The following is a 14,630-nucleotide window of genomic DNA, read 5'->3' on the forward strand; positions in this document are numbered from 1 at the left end:
TGTTTAGCAATGGATGGCTCTCTTATGGGGAGCTGTCTACAGACTGAGTCATCCCGCTCCCCAAACAAAGTTGACAACTTATTGAAGAAGCAGGGGAATGTCATCCATTGCGGTCTCTCCGGAATAAAATGGGACAGGTTACTGCATGCGATATGGACTACTGCTCTGAAGGAAAACAATGTGACAACTAAGCTTGTTTGTGCAAACCATTTCTACTCACCGGCATGGAACGTATTTTGTTAAATTAACGGGACCGCGCTTAAAGGTGACGTAACGAGTATCCCACAGAAAATGATGCTCAGCTCACGACGTCAAACTGTGGCACGTGCAGCAAGGTAGGCTAGCCAACCATGTAAATCTGAACTGAGTTTACATTACATGGGTGACAATTTTCACATACCATGCACACTAGAGCTTGTCTCTGCTAACTGCATCATACAGTCAGGGTGTTGCAACGAAATGTGTGTGTGTTTGGATCAGGTTAGTGCCCTTCTAGTTATTCTAGTTCTAGCTGGTTCGGCATGTGGGCTATGTGCCATAAAGCGCAGCTACAATCTCAAATTGGAAGAATAATAGAACTTTCTGGTGTAAGAAAAATTAGGGACAGCAAGCACCTTTATTTTTTCCATTGTTGGTTTGGTGGTTATGTCTACCCAATTTTCACAGTCTGGATATGGTGCTATTGCAATGCCTGGATTCCCATTCCATCATGTGTTATATCTTTTCATTCATCACTCGTGAACTGTATCATTCCTCTTTTTGTTGTTTGTCGTCCCCTGTATTTCTCCTTTGGTGTTTCATTGTTTGCGACCTGTATGATATCCGTGTATGATATATGTACTGCAGGCAGCTCTCATTCAGCTCAAACGCTGAGCTTCAGACTGCTTCAGACGGTCCCACCTGATGACAGAGACAAGCTTGGGAGTAGGTATGTTTCGGTGGCCTTTGGCGCATATTTCGAGTCCTACATTGCCGCACTTGTGCAACAACGTATTTATCTACAGTCTTACGCAATCAAGCTGCGTATGTGACACGTAGCCCACGTATGAGCACCAGTTGCGATTCAAACGCGATTATTTCTGGCACGAAATCATGCTTAAAAACACAGGCGCATTCTCATATTTTGCTGCTCGGTAAACATCCTAGCAGTAGACGCCGTAGACGAACGAAGTACTCCGCTGCTTCCAAAATTAAGCGTCTCGATTTGTACTGTTTTCACGATGTGATGCGTTTTTGTTTTTTCTGGTGGTGTTGACGTTCTCGGAGCCGCACAAACAAACAACATCGACGATAAAAATGCGCAATATTTTAGGACGAATGAATATATCGGCAGCGTAGGCAGTCACCCGCCGCCATGCTCCATCGGCCGTCGTCGTCCCCGATTGGTTACTGAGTCTATGACGAGTCATGATGTCAGTGTATAAGCGACCCTGTATGACCAGTATGACCAGTATGACCAGCTATCGCGTGTTGTGTTTGCTGTTCATGTTGAAAGTGTCGTTCTGTCAAACAAGACAAGCATCAAACACTGTTGCGAGGCATGTCAATCGTCAATGTGACCAGTCGATTATACATAAACAAAACATGTTTGCATGCACGTTGTGAAACGTGTTTTGAGCGTTTGTATAACCAGTGTGATTGCAGCCTTAGCAATTCGCAATAAGGGGGAGCACGGGCTGCCGCCAGTATGGGAGCGGGGAGGAGTATGTCATACATGTACACTCAATATCCTGCTACCCCCGGCTTGGCGTCGTAGAAAGTCACCTTCATCTTGTGGCCCTTACAGGTCGTTTGTTCCACTTCAGAACACCGAATGGCATACGGAATGACGTCTCAGGTCTCAGCAGTCTAAGTGCAGCACTGCGAAGTTGGGTGTATGCTGCAGATTTATTCAGGCTGTACTGGAAAGTAGCCGGGAAAATCTACGAAAAAAAGTCTCTATTGAAGGTCATACGCAACTATACCTGCAAAAGCATGCCGGAATCAACTTTCTACCGGCAACGGGAAGAGCCGCTGAAATACCGGCTGGGTGGTAACCCCCTGAGGGCCGAACTCCGAGCGTGTGCGTTGCAGAGTTTATTGCGTCGAATAAATGTCTCCTTTACAAGGTAGTCTGTTATCTGTGTTTCCTCCAACTTATGCAAGCAAGCGAGCGTAAAGCTGTTGCAGTATTGATACGGTGACCAGGCGACCGATTGGATGGCGCGGCTTTCGTGCTTTTTGGCCTCCTGAGGGTCGAGCTCCCAACAGGGCGTTTTACGGTTTCTCTTCGAACTGGCAAAGCTAATCAATGTGATCTCGCGCGGATCCAATGGGGGCGGGAGAGTGTGGATGTGCAGACCCCTTCTCAATTTCGGTCATCCCATATGGCGCTCAATTGACTTTACATATAATACTTACATACTTACTTAATATTTACAGCAATGTACCTATTGGTGAAGTGCGTTATGAAGTGTCAGTGATGCCCAGGCGTCACAACACTATGCAGCAAACACAAGGCGGGAACCACTGGGCACACATCGCTAAACACGTGTCAACATGAACAAAAGGCTTGCTCACTGCTAAACAAGTCTGCACATGCGCGTACAGCAAACATACGAGAAAAGGCTAAACACGAACGCCTTTTTTTTTTTTTTGCTTTTTGTGTTGTTTTCTCGGAGTAGCAGAACTTGTCAGGTGACAAGTTCAACCTCTCCGTATTATTTTTAGTCCGTCCAACTCCAACTCCAACGAGCGCGGTCAAACAACGCGCAAATCACTCGTTGGTCACCGCTAAACGTGCGCGTACGGAGCACGGCAAACATTTGAGAAAAGAAGCGCGGTAAAACAACGCGCAAACATCGGCAAATCAGTCACCTTTTCCCCCGCAGCGACCACTCCGTCCGATAGCCAGGTAGAAACCAGCCGCCGGCTCTAAAGCGAAACGCACCGCCTCCAAAATATAGTCGCCACCGGCGCGCGTACGCAGAAGATCTCTGATTGGCTGCGCAATATATGTATAAATATTTGGATGCTCACTGGTCTAAAAAACTGGCGTCAGTTTCCTTCGCGCTGATTGGGCGAGAGTCATTTGACTGAGGAGCGAGCATCCGAACGCGCGAACCGCTCAACGGAAGCAGTCGAACGGAGGAGAAAGAAAAACACGCGTCTGTCCGGCCACGCGTGTTCTCTCGGACTTCAACCGTTGTGCACGTAGACGCTAGGTGGTAGTTTGAGGGTTTTGAATGCTTTAGATTTAGATTGTGGCGTAGTGCTAATGTGAGAACAGAATGGCACATCCACCTCATCATCACAACAGCGGGAAGACGAACATGACATAGAATCAGTGGAGTGCAGCTGTAGCTTCCACAGTTTCGCCACAAAAACCACCGCCCTCCTTGACCACGTGATCATCCGTAACGAATCACGACAAAATAGCCGGATAACGGCGCCAAAGAGCGCGCGCTGGCTGATCGAACTGCGCATGTGCGCTGCGTGCCCTCTCCACACCCTCTCACTCATCTTCTCCCCCCCCCCCCCCTGTTCCGAGCGCTTCGCCAGGTCATCTGCTAATATTATCGGGAAGCAGAAAATGAAAATCCAGAAGACGAAGGAATTCACATGTACAAATTTATTGACACGGTAAACATATACACAAGAAGCAACATTTGAATGCAAGTAAATCTACACGATTATTACAGAACACTGCGGAATAAACAGAGAATAAATAGCGCCGAGCAACAGAAAGCGTGACTATCATATTATACAACCTATTCGGTTCGGAGAAAGTAGATATTATGATACATATCTATAGCACGTGATGAGTCGCAGAAGTCATCCGCTTCATCCCAGCACAACTGTCGAATTTTCTGGTGACAGGGGCCACATGCTCGCGGATCGCAGGGCCACGAACAGCTGTCGGTGTCTGAATGAAAAAACAAAAAACAAGGGAACCTGTTAATAATATGGTAAACCGGAGCACAGGCAACGTTAATTGGCTGAATACGCTCTGTAAGACATGCCAGCGTTACGCGTCTAATGTCGACTAATGCCAAAATTGGAGGAGGCCTGCGTACGCGATGTACGCTGTTTTCCTTTTCATGCACACGAGTGTATTAAACATCAGACACATTCAAATAGCGGAACAAAACGCAAGAAGCAACGCCACGCAGAATCATCAACCAGATCATGACTGATAACCAGCAGAAAGTGATGTATTACGGGGCAAGGTGCACACAGTTAGGCGACAGTATTAAACGTCTGATCACTGACATGCATCATACGTTTGTCTGCTTACCTTTCATTCAGGCGTTCATCCATGGCTCGAAGATCTTCGAAATCCACGAAACGAAATCACCGCCTGCTCACATACGCAGACGCGAGCTACACAACGGTCAGACGGGTCGGCGCCTCGGAGAAACGAACGCGGGCGAATCCACCGGTTAAATGAGCCTCAGCCAATCACGATCGAGAAGGGTCACGTGGGAGACCGGAGCCAATGGAAAGTAAATAGCCGGAATTTGGCGGGAAATGCCAGCGGCGACACTATTTTCGCGGCGGCGAAACCGGCTTACTGTGCCTCCTCTGATAGAATCCACCTCATGATCACAACAGCGGGAAGACGAACATGACATGGAATCCCTGCACCTCCAAAGGACGCAGAAATCGTCAGAGAGGAAGTCTGCACTCTTTCCGACGTACTGCAGGTGAACGGTAAGACAAGCTTTATTACTTTTTTGTGACTGAAGGAAGTAAAGCGGGAGGCGTGAAGCTTAGCTCAATTGGTAGAGACCGGTAATCCAGACGACGTGAGTTCGAGTCCTACAGTTGGCTAACCTTTTCAGCGACTTTCATCTTCATCGTTAATTTTTTAAGCAATTTGAGGCTTTGTTTGTATTTGTCCCCTCTATGTTGTTCCAGCCTCAGAACATCAGTTCTCTTAAAGGGATAGTCGCATCCGGAAGCGTGTTCCGGAACTATTATGGTCATGTTCCCTGTCGTTCATAATGTACGCCGGCAAATTTTCTCCGCACAAATCCACTTGGTTGACTCAGAAACGATTTTTAAATGTTCGCGCTTCCGGCGCGCACGGCAATCCCCGCAAGGCGCCGACACTGGATGACGTCACCCGGATAAACCAACCATCAGGAGGCGCTCCTTCCCGCCGCAGATTCTGTGTGTGTCTGTGCGTGCGGCTGCCCCTTTTTCTTGTTGTCTTGTCGCGTTTGCTTTGAAGTACTTTGAACCATAGCGTGTGGCCTAGGATTTCACGCCGTTGACGTGCGATGTCACAGCCAGGAAACCGGTGCTACGTGCTCAGGTGCAGAAAGACTTATAACGCGAATCCCGAGCTTACATTTCAACGACCTCGCAATGGCGAAACGAAACGAAAGTGGGTGGCAGCGATCGCCAGCCACTACTGTGGTGTGGCCCAAGGATTGAATGTTTCACGCGTCTGTTCCTGTCATTTCGCCGACGACGCCTATTTTGATGAAGATGTATTGCAAGTTCGGCTTGGGCTACGGCAGAAACAGAAGCGGCTGAAGATTGACGCCGTGCCTACCACCCCTACCACATTCGATCAGGAACAAGGGCAGGAACCAGTAACGGAGGTAAGTGACAATTTTGCGTGGTCACAGCTATACGCTGCGATGAAAAATGTCAGTTGTCACAGTAAACATAATCGCGAACACCTGGCCTCGCCGCCGATTGTAACGTCACAGTCACACCGGCTACTAATGTACACAAATTACTACAATGATTGCAGCATCCTGACGCAATAGTACGCGTACTCTAGAGAAAAAAGATTGGTGTGTTGTTGCTGTGCTAATTGTTGCCAGTATTATGCAGGAGTAACGTAACACTCCCACATGACAGCATTATTCTAATCTTATTGCAGCTAGTGGATGTTTCTACAGTTCATAGTGTAAGCCTGATGGTAGCATTCAGAGATGTGAAAGCATCGCAATCTGTGTTTGGCTACGTCCGAGACACTTGCATCAGTATTCTACTGCAGCTTTGTTGCTAATTTCTGACTCTATTTCAGGCGGCCGCAAGCACGTCAACGGAATCAACTGGATTTGGTATGTTTTCTCAAGCCACGAAAATATTGCAATTCTTTTTGCACGTCCCACAAAATAATGGATATGTACGAGCCCTGAAAATTGTAGAGTTCTGTGAAAGGAATCTTGTGTGATGCAGCAGCCAGCGTTTATAACGTAATGTCGACAGGAAAATAACTGTGCCAATGAAACAGGGACCGCAAAGGGGAAGATTTATTTGCATAGTCATTTTTATATTTGTTATTGTACCTGCTAGGCCCTCAACATATTCTTTTGAGTGTTAACACTCAAGGCCATATTTCAGATGTGGAGGTCATGGCTGAAGCAAGTGCTGGGGACCCACTTCACGGCGCATCTCACAAGGGGGTTGTCATCCCCTGATTCCAGGAAGAGGAAAACAATGGACACAGACTTGCATAGCATATTAGTACACCAGATATGGATCTGCCAACATGAACCCTCCAAACATCCCTGTGGCAGCGTACCTGTAACCGCCCAGACTTCACACCACATTAATGTAGAACCACGGCACAACATAATAAACCTATGCTATTTCGTTATTCCCACTCCGTCATACTCCACTGTACAATAAATCGATACAATTATAGGGTCATTCTTTATTCCCGTCCCTACACCGCATTGAAAATCTGCACAGAATTCAAAATATTCCCACCTCGGCACTAGCTTAGTGCAGTACAGTCTGGATTTGATGCCAGGGCTAATACTGCCACGTGTAGTAGTTTTTGCTGTACAGACGGGTCGACAGTCTGTTGACTGCAACTGGAGATACAGAGTGACAAGACAAAACATCCTCCACACTGCAATGACGAAAAGACGAAGATTGCTGTAAGACGAAAATTTTGCTGACACAGGCACACTTGGTGTAAATGAGCCCTTGGTCATCCCCCTTGCCTCCCATCAGAGGTTTAGGAGGATACTATTGGTGTCTCGTGTACGGATAAACCTATCCGTACACCACACACCTATAGTATCCTCCAAAACCTCTGATGGGAGGCAAGGGGGATGACCAAGGGCTCATTTACACAAAGTGTGCCTATGTCAGCAAAATTTTTGTCTTGCGACTACATGTCTCCAGTTCCAGCCATCAGTATGCACCAGCTTGTCTCTCTTGTCAAGACACCCTTGCTTCGATGGTCGTAACGCTGATAGCCTTGATAGGACGTAGATGGGAACTCCCTCCTGATGGCTCAGACAACGCATCCAGGAACCTGTCGTCTGTTCCTTGGACCAAGGTATCCCCAGACCCATCTCGTGAATGACGAGTATGCCGTGAACCTCAGGCACCTGGAAAAGACAAATCCACATGACATTTCTTTTTGTTTAGCATTATATCTTGTGGGCATTTGCATACCTGCCAAATCTCCCACAGTGTTGGGAAAACAATGGCCAGAACAGAAGAACAGACACTCTCCCAACCTTGGAGTTCAAAGCCTGTGCATTCCTTTCTTAGTTCCGGGGTCTCCCGCATGTTGAATGTGGAAGGTTGGCAGGTGTGCAACATAGTACAAAAATAAATGGTCCGCCTCTTTCAGGATGAACCCGATTCCAACAGCTAACTCCCTCCCGAACCAGCTTCCCTCCAATTCCGGCAAAATCCAATTTCTCCCAAAATATATTACTCTTACATTCTTCAGTAACATGCTCCCCCCCCCCTTTATTGGCACCTCAAATGCTTCTGTTTTCAGACTTGTAAGACTATCCTTCAGAATTCCCACTGGATATCTGTCAATCAGTTTTGTGTTGCCAATCAGGCCATGGCTAACTGGCATAATTGAGAGCATATCGAGAGTGTTTCTTCACTTTTCCTAATGGAATTGTTGGACCAGGATTCTGGGTCGTTCCACGGCTGTCGGCCACGCTTATGATTTATGGGGGACAAACTGGTGTAGGCCAAAAGGCTGCTGAGAATGTATACAACCCCTGTCCACTTTAGGTTCGACAATTTGCGTAACCAACAACACCCGACTAGCACCCGAGTTTACCCTTCCGAATCTTGATGGGAGGTCATTTAAACAAAAAAAAAAAATCATTACGGTCGTAATCACAGCAAACGGAAGAGCACTGCAGCAGGCTTACCTGTGGTCCTGGGGATTGAGTCGCCTAAAATGTTGATCATAGCGGCAGAATTGAGGCGCGTACACCACTAGAAGCTCCCTACGGAGGCAGATGTCCCTGAGTAATGGGTGTTGTGTTATGCACTGCACGGCGGCACTGTTGCACATTTCTACCACCCTGGCAACAGAATGGCAACACAGGCGCTCGTCGGGCTCCTGTGGGTCGCAGACTCCACACAGACACCTGCCGACAACAATTTCAACATTCTAAACTGTTTCGCACATCCGACGGCAACCATGCAAAGAGATACGTCACCTGAAAATGTCATCCCGCGGGTTAGCCGCAGCCACATCTCGTGCCTGGTCGGCGGGTTCCAGAGGCATTGGGTCCGTAGAGTATGGGTCATCATCCAGCATTAACTCGTCGCCGCTACCGCTTACATGTTCATCAGAATCTCCCCCAGACAGAGAAAATCACTCTCGTTTTCAGACTCCATGTTTGCTACCTTCGCTTCGCGATCGCCAAACAGGCGCGCGGCTCGCATTTACCCAGGGCGTGCGCTGATTGGCTTTATCCGGGTGACGTTTGCTCCCACTTTTAGAGAGCGAGGGCGCAAGGATTCCGGTTTCCTTTTCATCGGATTGCGCGAAAAGTACGCCGCGGATCGAAATGGTATTTTCGGGCCCATTTCAGTGCTCGGCAAGGAATTAGAATTCGCATTAGTTTCGAAATTGACCTCGGAGAATGCGACTGTCCCTTTAAGTCTGAACTGCTTTGCCTCCGAATGAATAAGTTCTCTCGACCAGTCAGCAAGTTCTTGCTTGCTTGCTTGGTTGGAGCACGGTCCTGCAATACTCTTTCTGGTCAGGAAACTCCGCTCGAATACAATAGACTAGGTCACTTAGGGACAATTGCTCCCGCTTGGGGCGATCGCGCCGTTCGGGGGGATACACCCTCGTGGAGCAGACGAGGTTTCCGCAGCACTGCGTGTTTTCATGGAATATTTGATGAGCTACTTTTTAAAGTTCATTTCGTGTTCATAGCAGAAATAATTAATTCTCGAAATGATTCATGATTTGAGCCAGCACATTTCAGTTGACTGAACGTAAATTTACAGATTTGCTGCGTATATTGTGACTTTCGTTGTTGTCTTTCTTTCACACGAAAAATTTTACTTTTGCTCTCACTCGGGGCTCTCAATCGTGGTCGAGAAACATATTATTGCATTTTGTTGCACAGTCACTCAATCCAGTGATATATCGTAAGCTAATGACGCTTTCCGTAGTTATTGCGTGAGGGCGAAACTTTCCAAACGCGTGATTTTCTTGTTTTCCTCGTAGCAGTTTGTTGTAACTTGAACAGAGATAAAATGACGAGGTGATTCTATTTCAGCGCAAACAGGTAAGACTTCAGAAGAAGTACTTATAGAAATCATGTATTTAATCGTCAAAAATGATATCTGGCGGTATGAGAGCCCAGGGATACACACGCTATAAATAGTATGCCTCGGTCGTCTTCGGCTATGAAATAGCTTATTTTGTTTTTTGATGTGGTGCAGTGCAATGCATAAGGTTTAACGTATCGTAGATTGCAATTTTTACACACTTTAGGAAGAGGTGATGGGAAAACGCGTTGTGAGAGATAACAACAAAACGAGAAGGTACAATGATTGGTGCCTCCTGAATGTAGTTTGGACGAATACTCTGTACGGAGGAAATGTTATGTTCCTTTGCCGATTCCAACAGGATTCAAGCCGGGTTATTAAATTAGCACGATAGAGTTTGCTCTTGCTGAAGTGTGGCCTGGTAGCGCTTTCCAACTATAGAATTTGGCTGACAAGATTCAGATGTCAAACTCAACCGCTACACTGTCATCGCGTTGTAGATAGCCTCGGCATATGAGTCAGATCAGTTCCAGGACATTTCACTGAACAAACTATTTAAAATGTGGAAAGGAGTTTTACTTGGGAGGTCAGACGGAAATTTTGCGATTGCCCAAAAATTACTTTTACGAGAACAACACTGTAGTATCTGGTAACAAAACATAATAATAAGAATAAAGTAAAACAAATAAATAAAAATAGAAAGAGATAAGCAGGGGGATGGAGACAAAATCTCTTGTTGGCATTTCTCTTCAAATTCAGGATCAAGACAAGGAAACTGTATATTTTTAGCACTATACACGGCCATGAATGGGCTCTAGAGTCTGTAGTTTATGGTCCGGAGAAGCTTTTGACGCCTTGCAGGAGCATTACAGAAAAAAAGGAAAATGAATAGATAAAAAGAGAAAAACATCACCCCTCCCACTGCCTGCTTCCGGTGCAACAAAAACTAATAGGTATGAGCGGACTTCGTTTACTAAGCCAACTTTGCATTACATCTTTCCCCCCAAGCTTTACCCCAAGACATGTTATTGTATAAATATCATGTTGAATGATATATATTGAAGATATACATATACATGTATATACAGGGTATCCCACAAAACGTGTCATTAAATTATAATTGAAAACTTCGCCGCCTAGAATCATGCGGTCAACAGCATTTGTTTTTATTAGGTTTTTGCCAACTCCTAATGTGAGTGTTTTGTACTCCAAGTTTAATTATATAATTATTTGCGAACTGAACTCTGAAATTTGCAAAATAAAGGTCACTTTCTTACCCCACCAATATGAAGAGCGTCCCGAATTCACTCAAATTCATGATAATTTTCAGTGATATTCACGAGCTATCCCATCGGAAAAAATAGCCGAATATCACGCTTTTCGGAGCACCGGACCATAGCGCGCGATGACTTTTTGAGCGCAATCGCTCTCAGTGCGACGAAAGGAGGTTCCGAAGCCAGCCCACAGAGTGATAGTAGAAAAAGTAACAGTTCCTAAAATTGGGAGAGGGAAAGCATTATCCTAGCGAAAGTCGACGTGATAAGCCGCGCCTGTTTTATCTTTTTCTGCGATGATGGGGAGGGCTGGGTTTCCACCCTCCTTTCGTCGGACTGACAAAGATTGCGCTGAAAAATTCATCGTGCGCTATTCTGTGCGACCTCCGTACAGCATGATGTTCGGCTATTTTTTCCGATGGGATAGCTCCTGAATATCCCTGTCAATTATCATTAATTTGACTAAATTAGACACGCTCTTCATATTGTTGGGGTAAAAAAGTGACCTTTACTTGGCAAATTTCCGAGTTCACTTCGCAAATATTTACATAATTAAACTTACGTTACACGACATTCACATGAGGAGATGGCAAAAACCCAGTAAGAACAAATGCCATTGACCGCATGACTCTAGGTGGTGCAGCTTTTATTATAATTCAATGACACGTTTTCGGGGACACCCTGTATGTACATATACAGGGTGTCCACGCTAAGTGTGAACAGATTTTAAAAATATATATCAATCACTTTTTCCGAGATGAAATCAATTGCAATATAGCATATGCTGAAGGGCACTCCCTAGGGGGGCATTAACAGACTCCTAAGGCAATGTCTTAATGAACTTTCAATAATTAAATTTTTAATTATAAAAGCTACGAAGTTGCTCCAATGAGAACATCTGATCTCTTCGGTCACCAGATACCAAAGCCGTTTTCAGAACAAAAATCCGTTCGATAGATCGTCCGCAAAAAATTCGTGAAGGAACGCCATTTTTTACTTTTGTTTTATTCATTGCGCATCTCTAGAAACGCGTCTTTCCTTCGCCCCCAATACGAGAGGATGAAAGAGCACACTATCGCCTCTTGCGTCCTGGAAAAAGATTAAAAGAAAAAAGAAAATGCAGCCCAAGATAAGGGCAGTCGCGACAGGGTCACCCGATAGATTTGTGTTTCTGTTTTGTTTCCGCAAGTTAAAGATAATCTTCGACGCATGAGGCGGCACTGTGCTCTTTCACTCTCTCACACTGGGGGTAAAGGAAAGCCGCTTCTTTGAAAATGCGCAATAAACCAAATAAAGAAAAAAATGGCGTTCCTTCACGATTTTTTTGCGGACGATCAATCGAACAAATTTGTGTTCTGAAAACGGCTTTGGTATCTGGTGACCGAAGAGATCAGATGTTCTCATTGGAGCAACTTCGTAGCTTTTATAATTAAAAAGTTATTCTTATTAAATTATTAAAAATTAAAATTATTATTATTAATTCCGAACGATGCGCAGCTACCCAGAGCTGACGAGCCGCAAACAGGGCGAAACACGTGTCCTCTGGTGCTGTCGCATCGTTCCATGAGTATCTGTTTCTCTGCGTGCAGTCATAGAAGCCATCTTAATCTGTAATTTTGAATTTCAAACACGTCTAGTGTCATTTACTTGTTTCTTTAATGGCTTTTTTCCCTGCGTTATAATTCACTGGCTTGCAGTGTGGCATTGAGGAGTGCTTAGTCACCCTCCCAGGTGTGTATCGCTCGCTGAGTGACCTCTGGGTTGCCAATTCCGAGCGATGCGCAGCTACCCAGAGCTGACGAGCCGCAAACACGGCGAAACACGTGTCCCCTGGTGCTGGCGCATCGTTCCATGAGTATCTGTTTCTCTGCGTGCAGTCATAGAAGCCATATTAATCTGTAATTTTGAATTTCAAACACGTCTAGTGTCATTTACTTGTTTCTTTAATGGCTTTTTTTCCCTGCGTTATAATTCACTGGCTTGCATTGTGGCATTGAGGAGTGCTCAGTCACCCTCCGAGGTGTGTATCACTCGGTGAGTGACCTCTGGTTTGCCAATTCCGAACGATGCGCAGCTACCCAGAGCTGACAAGCCGCAAACACGGCGTAACACGTGTCCTCTAGTGCTGTCGCATCGTTCCATGAGTATCATATATATATATATGTTGAACATTTTATGGTTCTTATTGTCTGATGCTATTCATGTCACACAGTGAACAACCTGAAGGAGTTCAACAAACCACACTCATTGCAGTACATCTAAAATAAGGCTATTAGCGAATGTTTCTCGTAGACCAAGTCATCTCTATTTTTTACACAAAGAAAAAGTACTTTAATTCAATCCTCGTCAAGTTAAGGCTCCCCTTCCATGAAGAACATATAGTCATCACGAAATGTTGCACGTTCGAATCAGGCGAAGTCTCCTTTATATGTGTAACTCATTCAACATACGAACAGAGTGCAAAGGTCGCAATAAACGTCAAGGATGTTTAAGAAAGAACCTCTGCTTACCCACTGAAAACGCAAGCACAATGAAAGCAAGAGTGTACACTACCAAACACTCATAGAAACGCTCTGCAAGCCATATGCGCAGGCACCGGCTGGCAGACACGAAAGTCTCCCCCCGAACGATCGCCGCTCCAACACTCTCCGCTCGGCCGCCGAACTGAAGTTCTCGCGCAAGATTCCTGACCAGAAAGAGTATTGAGTGACCGTGCTAGGGGTCTTACTGCATAATCTTATCGAATGACTCAACTTAACGGCGCGCACCTATCCTGGTTGCCTTGGAGAACGGTAAGTCTAATCACGTGTTGTGTGAAATACGCGAACTCGCCCTTAAGTATGAGCGCGCTCCCAAGCACTCGATTTGCGAGGCGACGGTGACAGCCACAATTTTTTTGCTTATTGCTGCTGCGTTTGCATTTACTTATTGTATTCGATTACATTTTTTTCTTTTCGAAACTGTGGAGGAGTGGACTGCCTTCCCGCTAGCTGCCATGTCCGTCTCATCTCTTCCAAGCTTTGTCGACCAGGTAATATCTTTGCTGCTATAAGGTCTTTTCTTCTTATTTCTTAAATTCTTCTTCGCTTTCTTTCTTTCTTTTTTGTTATCGTTCGTCATTTTGTTCGTGTCATTTATGGTGGTTATATGTTGTCTTCTCGTCAGTCACTTTACTGTGTTTGTCAACTTTATGTTATTTTGATTGTATGTTACCACGTAACTGCTTTAGACAGAGATGAATCTGCAGTATTACTTATAATCGCATACTACATCGAAATTACAAATCGAAACGATTGATGTTCGAAACTGAATATATTAAAGGTGTTGTGACAGTTGGTTTCCAGCTTTCCCAGATAAATACAAAAAACTATTCGAAACGAAAAATAATAATAATAATCGTGATCCTAGTGTAAGAAATATAACAACAACTTGAGAGCTTGGCCACTTGGCCGAACATCAGCGGCGAATCCAATCCACATTAAAATTGACCAAAGACAACATTATACCCGATTTAATAGAGTCTGAAAAAAATTTGGTGTTGCTGCTTCTATATAGGTCCCCTGCCTCAGCCTCAAATCTACATTGTTGAACGAACTCCGATATACAGGGTGTTTCACCTGAGGTGATAAAAATTCTACGTGGCTACGTAATCGCTAAAGTACTGTCGGACTTTCGGCAATTACCTTCTGGATACTTTTGCCACCACTGAGGAAGGCTTTGGAAAATTTCTAATTGCGGGAAAGTTATTTTTTTCAATTGAACTTTGAAAATTACCAAGCGAACCTCACTTTTACCTGACAAGACGACAAGACTTTTAACCTCACAGAAATATGATGCACTCTACGGATAACCACA

General features: G+C 45.2%; 3 protein-coding genes across 7 annotated transcripts in view; 2 read left to right on the forward strand and 1 right to left on the reverse strand.

Moving 5' to 3' along the window:
* Positions 1 to 10,553, reverse strand: part of LOC135366561 (baculoviral IAP repeat-containing protein 7-B-like) — a 41,408-nt gene extending 30,855 nt beyond the window's left edge. Inside the window, exons 1-2 of the mRNA XM_064599314.1 lie at positions 8,433 to 10,553; positions 8,139 to 8,360 (exon numbers count right to left, since the gene is read on the reverse strand). Coding sequence (XP_064455384.1) covers positions 8,139 to 8,360; positions 8,433 to 8,533 — 323 coding nt within the window. The 5' untranslated portion in view covers positions 8,534 to 10,553. The remainder of the gene's footprint in view (positions 1 to 8,138; positions 8,361 to 8,432) is intronic.
* LOC135366559 (uncharacterized) overlaps positions 1 to 14,630 on the forward strand; it is a 72,804-nt gene that overhangs the window by 39,666 nt on the left and 18,508 nt on the right. For 2 of the 5 annotated variants that reach the window (XM_064599311.1, XM_064599310.1), the window contains exon 1: positions 13,593 to 13,806. The exons of 2 other annotated variants lie outside the window; for them this stretch is intronic. The gene's annotated coding sequence lies outside the window, so the exon portion shown is untranslated. Of the gene's footprint in view, positions 1 to 13,337; positions 13,568 to 13,592; positions 13,807 to 14,630 lie in introns of those variants that run through there. One more of the 5 variants, XM_064599312.1, reaches the window with a different exon arrangement.
* LOC135366011 (uncharacterized) lies at positions 4,806 to 6,903 on the forward strand. Its single transcript, XM_064598666.1, has 3 exons — positions 4,806 to 5,591; positions 6,026 to 6,062; positions 6,346 to 6,903. The coding sequence occupies exons 1-3, from the start codon at positions 5,265 to 5,267 to the stop codon at positions 6,420 to 6,422; spliced, it is 441 nt and encodes a 146-aa protein (XP_064454736.1). The 5' UTR covers positions 4,806 to 5,264; the 3' UTR covers positions 6,423 to 6,903.

This window comes from Ornithodoros turicata, chromosome 8, assembly GCF_037126465.1.
Source record: "Ornithodoros turicata isolate Travis chromosome 8, ASM3712646v1, whole genome shotgun sequence".
NCBI classification, from domain to species: Eukaryota; Metazoa; Arthropoda; class Arachnida; order Ixodida; family Argasidae; genus Ornithodoros; species Ornithodoros turicata.